We start from the raw sequence: 17,006 nt of genomic DNA on the forward strand, positions 1-17,006 counted from the left end.
AGTGAGTTGTCACCCATGCCTGATGGACCTTTTGGGGATGCAGGTGCCTTTCCGTCACCCATGCTCTTGTTATACTGCTTCACCACATCCCTGTAAGTAATCCCAATAACCCTACCGATTCACTAACACAGATGTGGATAGATTTATTTCTTTGAGATGTCATTAGAGCCCTGTCTGAAGCGAGTAAGTGTTTATTCATGTCCTTCCAGGAAAAAGTCATACCACAGCACTTTTCATTCTGTGCCCTAATATCCAGCCTTGAATGACATGCACTTACATGTTGGTAAATCTTGTTTGCGTAGACTAAGTAGAAGGCTAAGAGCTACCTTTTCTTTTTATAGAAATGATGTGAATTTAAGATGTTAAAAATCTGAGCAAGTAGTACATATCAGTTAAAAGTTTGCTGATGACTTTAACAGCTTTCAAAACTAGAATCTGAGGGCCAGAGGGATGTCACAGTAGTTAAGTTCATGGTGCTCCTCCAGAGGACACACGTTTGGTTCCCAGCACCTGCATCTGGCAGTTCACAACTGCCTGCAACTGCAGCTCTATAGTATCTAAAACCCACTTCTGACCTCTGAGCGTACCCACAGGCATGTGCTAAACACTCACACATACAACAAAAAATTTAAAAATGAACTAGACTTTTATAAAACAACTGTCTGGCTCTGGCTGTTTCGTCCATGTGTATCTTCTAATGACTGACACACAAGGATGACAGTGGACAGGACTGCTGGGAGCTGATTACTGTGTGTCTCAATTTCTAAGTACTCGTGTATTCAACATGGCAGCATAGCACCAACTTTACAGGGAATAGGCTGTTATCAAAGTTGGATGGTGAAAGCAAAAAGAAAATAAATTAGCCCCACACTGCAACCTGATGAGACATAGAAACCCCTCTAATACACTTGCTGAGGCTTCACACTTCCCTTTAAACTAGAATCAGGCTTAGCACCGAATGCCCTTACTCACTGAACTGTTTTCATCCCAAGATGAAATTTTAATAACATTTGTATTTTGTTTTCTTTTTTTTTTTCTCTTCCTTGTGATAATCAGTAGGAAACAGTCACAAGGCTCTTCATGCTCATGTTTAAGCACAGGAGAGACATAGCCCTCTCTGTGTTCCTAGTCTACCTCAGGTCACTGCCACTTGGGTTTTCTCTCTTCTTCTATGTAAGTCTATATTCCCAAGTTGGTAGTGCCTTGAGGACAAGGGTAGATTGGAACATCTGTTTCCCTTCACAATCCAAGCAGAACTCAGGCAGCACCAAGGTGAATTTCTTCTATTTCCAACCACACTTCGGGGAGCCAGTGGAAATACTGAAATATCTTTGGCTGTCATTAGCTTCGTATATAAAAAGAAAGTAGAAATAGTACCTGGTATGGTGGCACATGCCTGTAATCCTAGCACTCAAGAGGCCGAGGCCTGAAGGCAGTGAGTTAGAGGTCAGGTTGGGTTACACAATGGGAATCAGTATCAAAACAATACACACACACATACACACACACACACACACACACACACACACACACGGCGGGGGGGAAGAGGATCAGACAGAAAGACAGACAGACACACACACACACGACTCAAAGTTTGCAACACTTCTATTTCTATTAGCTTACCAAATGTAACTGCTTTAAGAAATAACCCTATACCTCTTGTAAATAAGGATAAAGAGTAATACCTATAGCATATGTATCTTTGAGAAATTAATTATGAATAAAGAAAGGTTTTTAACCAAATGGAAGTAAGTGTTAGGTATCATTAGCTTAGGATATTTTTCAGTTTTCATTTTAACATAACCATTCAAAAACAGATGTCTGAGTTCTCATAGACATTACCCTGGAATCCACTAAAATTACTAAGATGTCACTGAAGGAAGCCAAGCAGCATAGTCATTGTCTGAGTACTGCAATGTCATCCAAGATAAAATCCTAAGAACTGTGTCTAATTAAAAGAGTAAATCATGTTAGAGCATCTTTGAGTTATAACAGAAGCCTTGGCTCTAGCAGCCCTCTGTTAGCAGTGTTCCTTAAAGCAACACCGGGCATCTGTCTCCAAGAAAAGACCTTCACTGTTAGACTGCAGTCAAAAGCAGGCTGCAGAGACCTCACCCATGATCACACAGCTGGTGTGTCTGTCACAAAGTGATGTTGCCTTGATGTTGAAGAGAAGGGCAGTTTATCCTCATTCCTGGAACACTGCTCGCTTTTCATTGCATTTATTTGCATGTGTCTCAGAAGCCATAGGGTGGCTTTTGCCATCACTGAACAGTTGCCATTTGTATATATCTCTTTGTTGTATGTGTATGTATCTGTTCTACTCTGGCAGATGAAATCTCTCTAACACTCCATCTCTAAAGCTGGATGGACTTACACATGCAAATAAATGTGCATGAAAAATCCACCCAAGCAAGCTGGCATGGTGGGTACTGACTCCCACCTCTGTGACTACTCCTGACTCCTTCCTGTTCGTTCTGTTCACTTCAGCCAATTCTTATCAAGTTTTAGGGCTCAGGCTGCCCTAAAACTTCTCTCCCTCAGCCTCTGCTTTGTTTCAGTCACAATTTTAGGTTGGCCTCTGGCACTGCAGAGCTTTCATAAAGTCTGAGAGCTTGCAGTGACTCCAGAGACACAGCCCCTCAGTCTGTTCTCCTAAATTCTCCATTAGGGAAAGCCAACTTTAAGTGATAGGGAAATAATCTTTAATAAGGGCTAGAAATATTCCCTCTTTTCGAGTTCCAATCAGGAAATAAAAACAGCCAGCTCATATCAAAATTGATCATTACTTACTCATTTGTATGAACTAGGACTGCAATTTCTTAATTTACTAGGTCTCATTACTTACCTCCTTCAGAAATGTTTTATACAAATTACACATAGTTTAAAGTATCAAATAACAGTAAAGTATTTCTAACAAAAGACATGAACCTCTGCCCTATACGTTCCTCCTCTTCGTTCCCTTTTATTATTTACTGCACAATCAAAACTTTTAGGGTTTTTTTTTTTTTTCACTTTCAGCTCAGCCCTTATCCCTAAGTAAATTGCTACTACTTCCACCTCTACTCCAGATAATTTTAGGAATTATTTATTAAATTTCAATTAAGAAAAAGACTCTCCCTTTCACCTCCTTGCACCTTCCCCTCCCCCAATTGTTATAATGCAACTGGAAAGTCGACAGCAAAGATAATCAATAAAGAAAAAAAAAAGTAGAAAAGGGAAACCCTTAATCGCATACACATTCAGTGAAACCCTGAGCAACATACAAAAATTTATTTTCATTTCATGCACGTCTGTCTATATGTGTGCACGCGAGTGCAGTACTCACAGAGATCAGGAGAGGCTTTCAAGCCCCTAAATCTGGAGTTATTGGCAATTGTGGGAGTCACCATGTAGGTGCTGGGAACCCAACTTAGATCCTTTGGAATAGCAGCAAGTGCTCTTAACTCTGAGCCATTTCTACAGCTCCACAAACAGCATCTAAAAGTCATGTTAGAGTTTTTAAAAAATATCATGTCCATAAAGAACCTAATTCAAAGAAAATCCAATCAAAACCAGTTCAAAACTGACTAAGATGTTTGAATTTTCAAGCTGCTATTTAGCATAAGGTGTTATAACAATACGAAATGCGCTGAAGTATTTATGTAGAGATGTGGATTAAACACAATTAAAGTTTACTCTGAAGCATTAAATCCAGACAGGGAGACAAGTAATATTCTGTTGGATAGATCTGGATGAGAATATCACTGCCTTCTAAAATAAAATGTCCTTATCCCTTCTGGGACCTTTTTTTTGGGGGGGGGGAGTTCAGAAAAACAGATACAGTAAGGCCTAATGGAAGAGAAAATCTGTGCACCTGGGAACACTTATAGAATCTGCCCTGCCCTGGCAATTTTTTTTGAGGATGAGCAGAGAATATGCACTGTCCAAGAAGCCAGGGGAAGAGAACCCTGTTTCTAAGATTTCTGTAAATATTTAGCTATTTTCTACTTATTTAAACTCATCGAGTTTTCTTTTCTTTGGTTATCAAAGCAACACATTTCATTTACATCTAAACCAATATTAGTACATTTACTCTGTATTTTTGTTATGAAGGTTTAGGGAGTCACCTACTGACATAGCATCCGAGTAAGAGAGAATACACACATATACATATATATGTATGCTAGGTTTTACTTTTATGGAGTCCTTCTGTCCAGTTGATGAAAATCTTAGCATAGGTGAAATGTGACTAATGGACAGATGGACTCATTTGTCTTTTGCATTTTGTGATGGTGGCTCAATATGGAGGAATTAAATATCTTCATTCTGTTGCATTTGAGGTTGTCTTTTCCTCATTTCTGCCTGTTCCAAGAAACAGTAGGCTGTGGTTAGGGTTAGGATTACGATTTGTGTTAGGGTTCTGTTTAGGATTAGGATTAAGGTTAGGTTTAACATTAGGATTTGAGTTAGGATTGGATTAGAGTTATGGCTATGGTTCTTATCTCTTGAATTCAGGGTTAAAGTTAAGATTTGAGTTTTATTTTAAGGTAAGCATTAGGGTTAGGTGCAGGATAGAGTTAGGGCTATGTGACTTTTGCACCTCAAGACTAGGGCTAAGACTAGGGATAAGGGTTATAGTTATTTTAGTTCTGGAACTCAGGGTTAGGATTAAGGTCCAAGTTAAGGATAAGGTTAGGTTGGCCATAAAATTGGCCTGAATTCTGAAATTCTGGAATTCAGGATTAGAGTTCATGCCTGGATTTTGGTTAGGTTTGTATTCTATTAGGTTTAGGGTTAGGGTTTTTGTTAGCTTTGGGTTTGGTTTGATGTTATGATTTGCCTTATTGTTTGTACTAAATTAGGATTACAGTTATTGTAAGGGTTAGGTGAGTTCTAAATCTCATGGTTATGTGACATTTGTAACTCAGATTAGGGTTAGAGTTGTTGTTAGGGTTTCGTTGGGGTTAGGGTTGGCATTAGATGAAGTCTGAGACTGAAGGTGATGGTTAGAGGTAAGGTTTGGTTAGCTGATATCCTGTAACCTGCAACCCAAGGTTAGGCTTAGGGTTAGGATATTGGTTTCTGTTAGCATTAGGGTTAGGTGACCTCTGGAACTCAGGTTTAGGGTTAGGGTTAGGTGGAAAGTTAGGGTTAGGATTGTAGTTAAACTGAATATTAGGATTGGGGTTAGATTTGGATCAGGATTAGGGTTGGGTTACTTTTGCAATTCAGGGTTAAGAGTAAGTTTAGGGCTGGGCTTGGCGTTAGGACTAGGTTTAGGTTTAGGTTTGGGGTTAGATTAGGGTTAGGTTTAGGGTTAGATGTCTTCTGGAACAGATGGTTAGTGTTAGGGTTAAGGTTAGTGATAGTTTTACACTTATGGTTATTGTTGAAATAATGTTAGGGTTAGGGTTGGGCTGGGGGTTAAGATTAGGTTTAGGTTTTGGTTTAGATTTTTTTTTTGTTAGATTTTGGTTAAGGTGTCTTCTGAAACAGGCTTAGCATTAGTGTTAGGTTAGGGTTAGAAATAGTCATAGATTTGGCATAGACTTATGGGTTATGATAATGGTTATGGCTATGGTTAGGGTTGAAATGAGGTTGGGGCTGGGGTTAAATTTAGGATTAAGTGTTAGTTATTTCCAGAATTAGTCAATGTCTCCTTCAGAGTGAACACGAGAGGCCTTTCAGGGAAGATTGAATTCATGTCTAGGCACTTTTTTTTTTTTCATGAACTTGACATTCTGTAGTTCTGAATCAGGGTTTTAAGGGAAAGGAACTGCAAACTCAGGATGTGCCTTGTCTCTTTGCTCCCCACCCTTAGGTTTGACATCAAGATGCTGGTGCTATGGATGTGAGGGGCATTCTTTAAATGTGGACGGCAGTATGATTCATCTCAAACCATTTACCCTTTTCAAGAGAAAAGCGGTGACTTTTGTTTTCTGGAGTCCTTCCAGAATGGCAGTTAACCATTGACATCTATCTTTCCTCTAGGCTTGACTCTAACAAGCTAGAGAAAATTTGAGGATGATATTGATATCTTACCCCTTTGTGGAGACTACAAGTGGTGTAAGGAAAGGCTGCTATCTACTGTCAATTGCCTCCCAGATAGCTACTTTCAGGACGAGCGCTTCTATCCCCAGGGTGACACCCCTAGGGCATTTCATGGCCCTGGGAATTGTGGTCACATCAGTCAGCTCAGGCCTAGGGTAGGTAACGGTTGCAATTATAACTTTGGTTTGAGCTCTGTTCAGATTTCTGTTTTCTCATTTGTCAGCGGTGAGCTGGCATTTCCTACCTGTGATCACAGAAGGCGGGGCAGTCCTGTGGATGGAAAGTGAGACTGAGAATGAAGTATATTCATTTTATTCACACAAGTCTGAATTTGGCTGTGTGTGTGTGTGTGTGTGTGTGTGTGTGTGTGTGTGTGCTGTGCTGGGCACACACATGTGTGTTTTGCCTCATCAAAACTGTATGTCAGCATCATAGGACTGATGTAAAGCATGCTCCTGAGGGCTAGACTTCTGAGTTTGAGAAGCTGATTGTACCACTGATTGGTAGTGTCTTGGTGCACTAATTTGACTTGTTTTGCTATCATTTTTCTTAAGCTAGCAATTGAAAATAATGATTAATTTGTAGAGTCATTTTTATGTTACCTAAAATAATGCAAATGAAGTGTTTAGAGTAAAGTCCTACATGAAGCATATGCTCAGAAAACGTGTTTGTTCCCAAGGCAAATCTCTGATAACCTAAAGTAAGCAGTTTTGGCTTCTGAATTCACTTACGTAAGATTCTGTAAGACAGTTCTTACAAGTTTCTCCCCAGATAGCATCCCTGTATTCCCAAGAACCTTTCTATACCTTTTGTCTGTGAAGGCCCCTGAAACCTTTAAGTTGTCTATATCTCCTTTTCCTAACAATCAATATCCATTACCCATAGCTTGGGATTACAGATGTCCTGGTCAAAGACATTAACGGACTCTGTCAAGCCCACAGCACAGCTGTTTCCTTACAGAAAGGCTCCTGCGTCTTCTAAAAGCCTGACCTTTGGTTAGAGAGTGATCAAGAAGTTCTCAATGACCCTGAGAATCTGATCGATATATCTCATTCTTTGGCTGTGATTAGCAGAGGGACATCAGTTGTCACCAACAATCAACCCCAAGTCAGATAAACCACGCAAATGTCCAGCTTTTCCTCCCATTGACCATTCATTATACATCCTTGGGATGAGGGCAGAGGGGGCTCTGCAGGCTTTTATAGCATCAGAGGGCTATGCTAACTAGCTGGCCTTCATGAAAAATAAATGAGCTGATAGTATACAGTAAAAAAAAAAAAAAGAAAAAAAAATCAAATAAATAACTTCATCTCCATTTTCCCCTCCTTCTCCCCTATGCAAGTCTGTGTTATTGGGATATGTTATGTTCCAGTGTCAAGAACTTCAGAGCTGAGCATGAGTCCCTTCCTTTTCTAGCTGGATGTCAAAGGTGTCACTCTGCAACTATTTCTGTGTCTGTTTGATTTAGGTGTATATCTTCCCTTTGACCTATAATCTCTGCAGATAAGGAAATGGGGGCAGGAAAGAAAAATCCCACCCATTTCCGTTTCTAAGGATTGAGAATGACGTTAGCAAATTTTTTGGTAAGTTTATTTCAAGTCATCACTTTGAAAGTCTGGTGATGTCTGGGTAAAGGCTCACTCTCCTGAAATTTCGCTAGCTATGTCGCCATCTTGTGTTCCTTCTGTGAACTTCATTGCCGGAAACCATTCTCTCTGTGAGAAATGTTGAAAAGGTAGCTTTTCGGTTTCAGCATCTCTAACGTGGTTTTTGAATTCTGTAGTTAAAAGAAAAAAAAAAAGAGCAGGTTTTTGTGGTTCTTTGAGTCATGAAGATATTGTCACTGATCACTTCTATAGTTCATTTTGTAGCACCATCACTCTATTGCCGACAAAACTGACATGAAAATATATTTGAGATTCCTTAGCACCACAACCTTCGGAAAATAATCGTAGATTGTGCCTCGAGTGTCTGAGTGTTTGAGGGGTGTCTGGTCATTCCTCACAGTCCCCTCTGTGACCACACATTTCCTCAGTGTGCAGTCACTGCTGTGTCTGATCCTGTTTCAAGCATGAGTTGCCAGGTGTCTGCGTAGTTTAGAGGTCAGTGATCGGGACCGTGTTTTGCCTAAACCCTAGGAACCATGGCCTGTATGCAAGCTGTGTGCCGGGAGCCAAAGCTATCTACTGAAGCCAAAGCCAAGTGATAAGCAAAGGTCATTTAGTGGAGACCTAAAGCTATTTAGTTGAAGAGTTACCTAGGACCCGAAATCATGGGTGATAGATTGTGAGAACATTTCTCTGTTAGTTTTAGAGCATCCGTGGGATAGCTTAAGAAAACATCCTTGCAGTATCTTGCAGGTGCAATATTTAACCCATGGAAGCACTCTTCCTATCTCCTGCAGCAGTAAATTAACCTTCCCCCCTTTCCTGCCCTCTCCTTATATAAGTTGGGTAAAAATTTCTAATAAATGGAAGCCTTGATCAGATGAACAGACTTGGCTTTCATTCCTGCATCTCTTGTCCCCCCTGCCCCCCATTCCTTCCAATCTCTCCACCATAGGAACCCCGTTGAAACCCCGAGGGGCGGGGCAGCTGTGGAGTGTGGTCATTGTTCAGCTGGCTTTCAGATCTTACTCTCCACGCTCAGGCTCCAGTTTCTGATCACACACTGAAGGGTATATGGATGGATGACAGAGGCATTTCATATTTGGATTAATCTCAGGGTTTCTCTCCATCCAGTGATTTCATTTCACAAAAGTGCGTCTCTGTTCCTTTTTTTTTTTTTATGTGCTACGGGCTTTGACATTCGCACAGGTAGATATCTTGGATTTCTCCTACTGTCCGTTGAAGGGCAGTTAAAAGTTGTAGGGTGAGAGGTGAAGCTTAACAGCAGAATGTGTGTCTTGTCTGAGTTAGACGACCAGTCCGGAGTTAAAAATAGCAATAAACTTAGAGACGGAATTGGTTGAAAGACACTGAGACATTGCAAGAGACAGACCCAGAAGCTTCAGCTTCCTCTGCTTTCTCATAAATATGTCCCTTCTAGGACAAATGGGGTATGGTCCATCAGCAGAGGACAGGATAGTATGCCCAAACACAACATCCCAGAGTGTATGAGAGCAGTAGCGTTTGGAAGACTAGATGAAGTCACTGAGATCTGAATGATCAGTGTGGACAGTCTTTGAGAACTACAGGGAAAACATAAAAGGACTTGCCTTTTAGAAGGCACTGAGTTTATCTGAAGAAATAATATGCAGATTAGATGTTTAGAGAGATTGTCTAGTGGGGAAATAATGAAGCCGGAGCTTGGGGAAGTGGAGACTAAGACAGAATAATAGTTGTGGTAGGCTTTTTGGAAGAGCTATTGGATAGACAGCAAAGAAAACTAGAAAAACCAGGAGGGTGATCCTCTTATAAGGTACTTAGATTATACCAAAATGTGTGTGCTGTTCACCCACATGGGTAATTTTCAGAAGAATCTGGAAGTGTACTTTTCTATCAATTTGGGGTGTCCGATTATTGTCTGGTGTAGTGGGATTGAAAGAGATCAGGCTGGCCCTACTCTGAGCTGCTCTGTGCTGTATGAAATATAAGCTCAGGTTGTGCCTGGTCAGAGTGGCTCCATTTTATAAATCCACAGGCTTTATCCTAAGTTACTCCATTTTGAGTATAAGAAAGAGCCAAGAAAAAGTGACTCTACAGTCTGTTTACAAATGTAAGGCCAACCACACCAGCACAGAGGGAGGCATAGACTGGATATTTTTGCCAAGCACTGAGGACACCTGAAGATGTATATGATAATATGATCAACACTGGACCAGGCACTTATCAGTCATATCAGATGGACCTTCCCTCCCCTTATCTTAGGCCATAAAAGGAACAACCAAAGACCAAAGCATCTCAGACAAGCTGGTTACCTAGTCACTTGTTATGAACCTCATTCAGGGAAAAAAAAAATGACACAGCAAAGGACTCTTGCCTTGGTCCTCAATCCTGAGTTCAGTTTCTTCTGCCCATGACATTCAGTCCACTTCAAGCTGACCCTTGTAGCCTTCTGTACCTACATTTGACATCTCATCTGACGTGAACAGCTTTGCACCTGTGCTTAGACATCTCATCTGGCCTGTACAGACTTTTCCTGGACACCTGTATTAGCTGCACGTCTCTCTTAGAACACTGCTTCTGTTCCTTGCAACCTCATGAACCCTTTCTTTGACATTCTGTAAAATACATAACAGTATAGTACTGTGTATGATTTACAAGTTAATATTAATGATTAAAATAGAATGAAAGAGCCTGTGACTGTCAATGGCAAGGGCAGCTATTAAGCAAAATCACAGCCAATGAAATTGAAGTAGCATATGAATTTGCTGCTATTTGATGAATTCTGAAGTTGTGAAAAGATACAAATATGTTTATACTCTTCACACAATACACACAGAGCTCCATTTATTGAGCTACATCAACAGGTAACATTTTTTTTTAAAGACAAACTCTCCATATGTAGCTGAGACAGCCTTGAGCTCACTCCACAGCTTAGGCTCTCTTCAAACTTTCTAGTTCCTTGCCATTTTCTACCAGGTGTTGGGATCTCCTCTTAATACTTGTAATCCTCCTCCTCCTGCTCTTCCTCATCCTTTCTCTTCCCTTCTTATTCTCTCCCTGACCTGATCTGTCTTCTTCCTCCCTACTCCTTTCCTCCCCTCCCTTCCCCATAAGCTGCAGCCCCAGGCCAATATTCTTTCTTAAAGAGGCCACTTTGGTTAAAACCCCAGATGGAGCATCTTAGCCAGAGTCCTCCTTCCTGATTAGCTTCCTTAGGTGTACAGATTTTAGTATGTTTATCCTATATTATATGTCTAATATCCACTTATGAGTGAGTATATACCCTGTGTGTCTTTCTGCTTCTGGGATACCTCACTCAGGATGATCTTTTCCAGTTTCCACCACTTACCTGCAAATTTCATGGTTTCCTTGCTTTTTATTGCTGAGTAATATTCCATTGTGTAGATGTACCACAATTTCTGTATCCATTCCTCAACTGTGGGGTATCTGGGCTGTTTCTAGGTTCTGGCTATTACAAATAAAGCTGCTACAAACATGGTTGAGCATATTTCCTTGTTGAATACTTGAGCATCTTTTGGATATGTGCCTAGGAGTGGTACAGCTGGATCTTGAGGAAGCGCTGTTCCTGAGGACTCTGGCTAAGATGCTCAATACCCATTCAGAAAGACAAAGAAGATGGACATCGGAGGAGGGAGAAAACAGGGAACAGGACAGGAGCCCACCACAGAGGGCCTCTGAAAGGCTCTACCCTGCAGGGTATTGAGGCAGATGCTGAGACTCATAGCCAAACTTTGGGCAGAGTACAGGGAATCTTATGAAAGAAGTGGGAGATAGTAAGACCTGGAGAAGACAGATGCTCCACAAAGACAGTGACAGATCCAAAAAGTCTGGGCACAGGGGTCTTTTCTGAAACTGATACTCCAGCTAAAGACCACTCATGGAGATGTCCTGGAACCCCTGCACAGAGGTAGCCTATGGCAGTTCAGTGTCCAAGTGGGCTCCATAGTAATGGGGACTGTCTCTGACAGGAACTGATTGGCCTGCTCTTTGATCACCTCCCCCTGAGGGGGGAGCAGCCTTACCAGGCCACAGAAGAAGACAATGCAGCCACTCCTGATGAGACCTGATAGACCAGGATTGGAGGGAAAAGGAGGAGAACCTCCCTTATCAGTGGACTGGGAGAGGGACACGGGTGGGGAAGAGGAAGGGTAGGATTGGGAGGAGAGGAGGGAGGGAGGTACAGGGGGGATACAAAGTGAATAAAGTGTAATTAATAAAAAAGAAAAAAGAAAAAAACCCGAATAGGATGCTCTGGAAAGCTGATTTGTGTGATGTGCTGAGTCACCAGGGTTCTCACTGGCTCCTTCAGGAGGATAAACTGTAATAGTGCAGCGATAGAAACACCACCAAGGACAGCGAGGTCTGTTCCCCTCTGGCTTTTATTTCATTCAATCAGAAAAAAAAAAAAAAATTTAGCTTTTGAGATCTTTATTTCAGTATGAGGAAAAAAAAATAGCTTCCATAGGTTTAAGAGTTCCCAACAAGAAAACAGAGGCTGTGAGAGAGTGCCCCCACCCACAGACGTCTGTATAAAGAAGCAACCCCACTCACGGCAACAAAGGCACAGGTCTGCAGTGATCTGCAGAACGGAAATAGACACTAAGCTCTTCCGTCATGTTTCCGGAGGGCCCAGAGACCTCTCCTGCACCAAGACGAAGAGAACTTTAAAGTCTCTGTCACCTTCTGAGCTTCTTATAGAATTTTAGAAAGGCAGACCCAGAAACCAAAAACCCCTGCAACCTTAGTAATATATGATACACTTTCTGTCTATTCTGTAGTCAAGAAGGCCGTTCTTTTCTTCCCTCAACTTGTAATCATCTACCACAACTCTCTACCCTGTCCTGACCTCCCTGGCACTTCAACAGGAGATGATTTCATTTCAAGCAGATGTTAGTGATTTAGCTTGCAAATCAAAGCAGGTGCACTGTCTGTTTCTTTGTTTTGAACTTTCTGTTTGTTTGTTTGTTTGTAGTTCTGGGGGCTGAACCAGGGTGCCTTCTACTCTGCTCCACCTCTGAGCTCATCCCTAATGTCCCTAGTGCATTTTTAAAATTTCATGCTTTTGTTAGAGTTCTCACCGAGCCTCCCAGTCTTGATGTGATCTCTCTCTACAGCCCACATAGACCCTGAACCTGTGATCTCCCTCCCTCACCCTCCAGGGATCACAGGCCCCAGGCCACCACACCTGGCCTGAGAGTAAGCGCTTTTATGACCCTCATGAAGTGACAAATCACTAGCCTTGTTTGTGAGGCTCTAAATGACCTATGCCCAGGTTTTGATTCTTATGAAAGTAACAAGATTAATATGGTGTAGGAAATTACTAGAGCAGAGAGACTTCCTATTTGGATATTAAGCTAAAGCCCGTTAAGAAATTCATATACATTTCTGGAACTTATGTCTGTGCTATTGGTTGCGGATTCTATTACTCAATATTTAACAGAAAGAAGCTATTTCTCTTGAACATTTTCCATGCATGTGAAGAATATTTGGAGACCAAGATCTGTTGAGCAGACATCAAGGATGTGACGACCTGAACTGAGGATCTTCAGCCTAGTCTTGCGCAGCCGCTTTGGATGTCCAGCTTCAAATTCTAAACAGAAGCATATGGTGAAAGGTGAGTTGTTTTCCATAAAAATCTGTAAACCTCTGCTTCAGTCCCTTGTATCTATTTGGACTTAGCCTCACTGATTCTGTTTTACTACTTTAAAATTACATAATTACTATTATTGTGTATAAGAGAAAATGTGTGAGTGTCTGTATGAGAGTGTGTATGTGTGTGTGTGAGAGTGCATGTGTATGTTTGTGTGTGTGTGTGTATGTGTGTGTGTGCATGTCTGTGCATGCACACCACAGTAGAATGTACTTAGCTGTCAGGGGACAACTTTTGGGACTTGGTTCTCTCATTTCACCATGGGATCCTGGGATCAAACTCAGGTGGTTGGGTTTGCGCAGTGGGTACCTCACCCGCTGAACCCTCTCACTGTGTTCATTGTATTGCTTTTTATTCACACCTCTTAGATGGTAGCCGTGGTTGTTTATGCTTTAAAGTAAATGGGCTGATCATATCCAAACGAAGGTGATTTCATTCATGCCAGGAGGCTAGATAGCATGCTTGCTGGCGGGAGTGTCTCCACTCACTGCTCTCTTTCCCCACAGGGGAGTTGGGGGAGGGGAGTTATTAGAACATGCTCTTCTTTCTCCAACCTAGCATGCCTATACTGGCTAGAATTCTCTTCCAAAATATTCTGTGGACAAAAATAGAGCATCCACCACACTGCAGAAACGTCACAAAAACAAGTGAAAGAGAGAAAGCAGAAGCTCAAAAATATAGGCAAAAACTAGTTGTTCTTTTTCTCTTACAAAAAATAGAGGTTTTTTTCCCCCAATATAAACATAAATATTCAAATGGGCCAGTGGCTCTCATCTGCGGCTGTCTGTTGACTTGGTAAGAAAAATCTTTAGTAATGGAGCAATTTGGTAAACAGTGCCATTTTGCCCTTTAAAGTATATCAAAGAATCCGAAAGCGTGGGTATGGCCAATAAAATCTGAAAGAAAACTGTCAGTTATTTCTAGAACATCTTGTGAGTCTGACACTGTTAATTCTTAGCTTGCTCCTTCCACAAAGCTTACAATTCTTAGTGTAAATATGCATTGTGGAGCACCCTATAAAAATTTCAGAGTGTCCGTCAAGACAATTTCGATCATCCTATCTTCTGGTAAGTGCAGAGGATGTCTCTAGCCAGTGAATGGGTAGGTAAGGGACACTGAAGAGTGGCAGCATTTGAAAAATTAAATAGGGGGCCACTTTCTGTGACAGGAACTTACCACATTATTACTTTGCTTGGGATCTGCAATTCTTCTTGAGTCCTTGCTGACATATTTCTGTGACACATAAGGTATGTTTTATCAGGAATGGAATTAGTTCTTTCTAGCAGCACACACATATGCATGCATGCACACGGGCACACGCACCCAGGGCAGACCACTTCTTGCTCTATGGGGAAATCATCTAAAGCACATTATGAATCATTAATGGGAGACTGAGGATGGTCGCACTTAGGGAAGGTCTCATGAGAAGCCACTAGCTTTGGTACAGCGTGTGAAACTCCTAGAACATGTTGTGTGAGAGAGTTTTCAAACATCCAGAAACCCTCTAGACACATCTTTGATAGGGGCCACACAGCTTCTGCCGGGAACGCAGTGAAAATTTGCTTCTGTTAGGCGCAGTATGAGGTCCTTTCTGTGATACTGAAGAATCCCAGACAGAACTATCTCTGATCACAGCCTCTCTCGGTCATCCATTTAGGGAGAACAGCTGGTTTTAAACTGCAGCTCTGAGAATCTTAATGAGTACATACATCTTCCATCTCTGAGTATGAAGTACCTTCATGTGCAACTTTGAAGATGCACATGGATGTGGGGAATTACTAGAGATTATGTACTAATTCTGTGTTTTCACCATCTTGGTTAATGGGGAGTCCAGAACTGTGGAGCTGATCAAGGCCTCAGTGAAAACTGTCGTTGTGTTTCTACCCCTTAAAAATGGGGCCATGATTGGGGTGATGTGAGGAAGATATTCATTAAAACAAACAAACAAACAAAAAACAGACCTTAAATAACAACAACAACAACAAAAAAGTCAATAATTACAGTGACTAATGCCAGCAAGACTACTTCCGGACAAACACCCAAAAGACCCTCAGCCCTAACATGTAAGTTCTCGGATATCCATGTGGAATATTGCACTACTCACAATAACAAGAATGTGGGGTAAGCCTAGATGCCCTTCAACAGACAGTTGAGGTAATGTAAACACAGTAATATATACAATGGAATGTTATTCAGGCCATAGAGAAAAATAAAACTGGCAGGAAGGTGGATGGATCTGGAAATTATTCCATTAAGTGAATTAACCCAGACTCTGAAGGACAAATATCTCAACTGTCTCTCCAGTGTGGAGCCTGGCTTTTAACTTTGCATTTGTGTGTAGCTTTATATCGCAAAACTAGAAAGAGTTCTTGAGAAGGGAGAAGTGGGTTTTTAAGGAAAGAGGTGAGAGTAGACAGACGGTAATATACTATTAGGGGTAAAAGGGAAGTAGTTTTTTTATTATTATTTTAAATCACAGTTAATGGTGTTTGTGACTACCCATGACCATTTTAAACAAAGGGTGTCTCCTGTGTGCAGGCTCGTTTTATCCTCTCCTGCTCTACCCCACCAGGCTAAGCACGTGCTGATACCAGAGCGAGTTAGTTGTAGTTCACCCTAATATCTGGGTGATATCACTGGGCCTTTTCAAGGAACCAGTAGTAGTTAAGTGACAGCAAAATTAAATGTATCTAAATGGACACAACCAACCAAGAGGAAGGACATACCAGTGTGATGTAGTGAGGACTTGAAAAACTGGAAGGTAGGCGCTCCAAGGACTCCGCAGTGCTCTGTGATGAAAGATATTGTTAATCTGCAACTAGTGCTCAAGAAAGGATCACTCTAAGCCCACAGAATGTATTCCTATCCTGGGACAAAGACCTAGTAAATGTGCAAATAAGGAAAGATGCAGAAACAGTAATCTTCCCTGGATTGCTGTCTTACAAATGAGTATATCTAAGATTTCTTCTTTAAAGAACACACATGAGAGATGATGGGATCTTCTTAGTATGCTGTGGTATGAATAACACCAGACGAGTCTGGTCGCCTCCAGATCTCAAAAGTCCCGTTGGAGTTCTGAAAGGCCAGAGTCACTTACATTGTTTTGAACGTGGAAGCTCTTTGGGTGCTTCCAAACTGCCTATGAATATACAGGTGTGCCCTTCTTTAATATACTTTATGTTAACTCCTTAGGAGACAGTGAAACAGCTAAAAGGCATGGCCCAGCAGAAGCAAGACGTTGGACAGGAATTTCTTCCAAAGAGAAAAATCTAGGAATCATTAATAATACATACATATATATATGATACACATATATATATATATCACCGTATATTATATACACATACACATGTATCAGATTATAAGAATAAGTAAAGCACATCAACATACACAAGACAGTTCATTAACTGTCACAAGTGAAAGTATCTCACATGTAGGGGATGGATATCTGTCAAGATTGGATCACTCCTTGTCTGATGCTCATTGGGAAAGTACCCTTTATTCTCTACTCCCTGTGTTTCTCTGGAAGAGCTGTAAAAGAGGAAATGGAACACTGACACATTCTGTGGGAATAGGCAAGTGATTATACTTAAACCACACCCAACATTTTTAAGTGATGTATAGCTTGTACCTTGTAACAATTCAAATTACAATATCTCAGCAAGAAACCAATATTTATATTTTATGAACGAGGT

General features: G+C 41.2%; 1 protein-coding gene across 1 annotated transcript in view; it reads right to left on the reverse strand.

The window, feature by feature from the left end:
- Positions 1-13,206: 13,206 nt before the first annotated feature.
- The window catches only part of Adam7 (ADAM metallopeptidase domain 7), a 31,951-nt gene continuing 28,151 nt past the window's right edge, over positions 13,207-17,006 (reverse strand). The window contains exons 20-23 of the mRNA XM_055609920.1: positions 16,743-16,842; positions 16,038-16,100; positions 14,488-14,544; positions 13,207-13,251 (exon numbers count right to left, since the gene is read on the reverse strand). Coding sequence (XP_055465895.1) covers positions 13,207-13,251; positions 14,488-14,544; positions 16,038-16,100; positions 16,743-16,842 — 265 coding nt within the window. The remainder of the gene's footprint in view (positions 13,252-14,487; positions 14,545-16,037; positions 16,101-16,742; positions 16,843-17,006) is intronic.

Source organism: Psammomys obesus, unplaced genomic scaffold (genome assembly GCF_907164565.1).
Source record: "Psammomys obesus unplaced genomic scaffold, mPsaObe1.curated_primary_1811, whole genome shotgun sequence".
Taxonomy (NCBI): domain Eukaryota; kingdom Metazoa; phylum Chordata; class Mammalia; order Rodentia; family Muridae; genus Psammomys; species Psammomys obesus.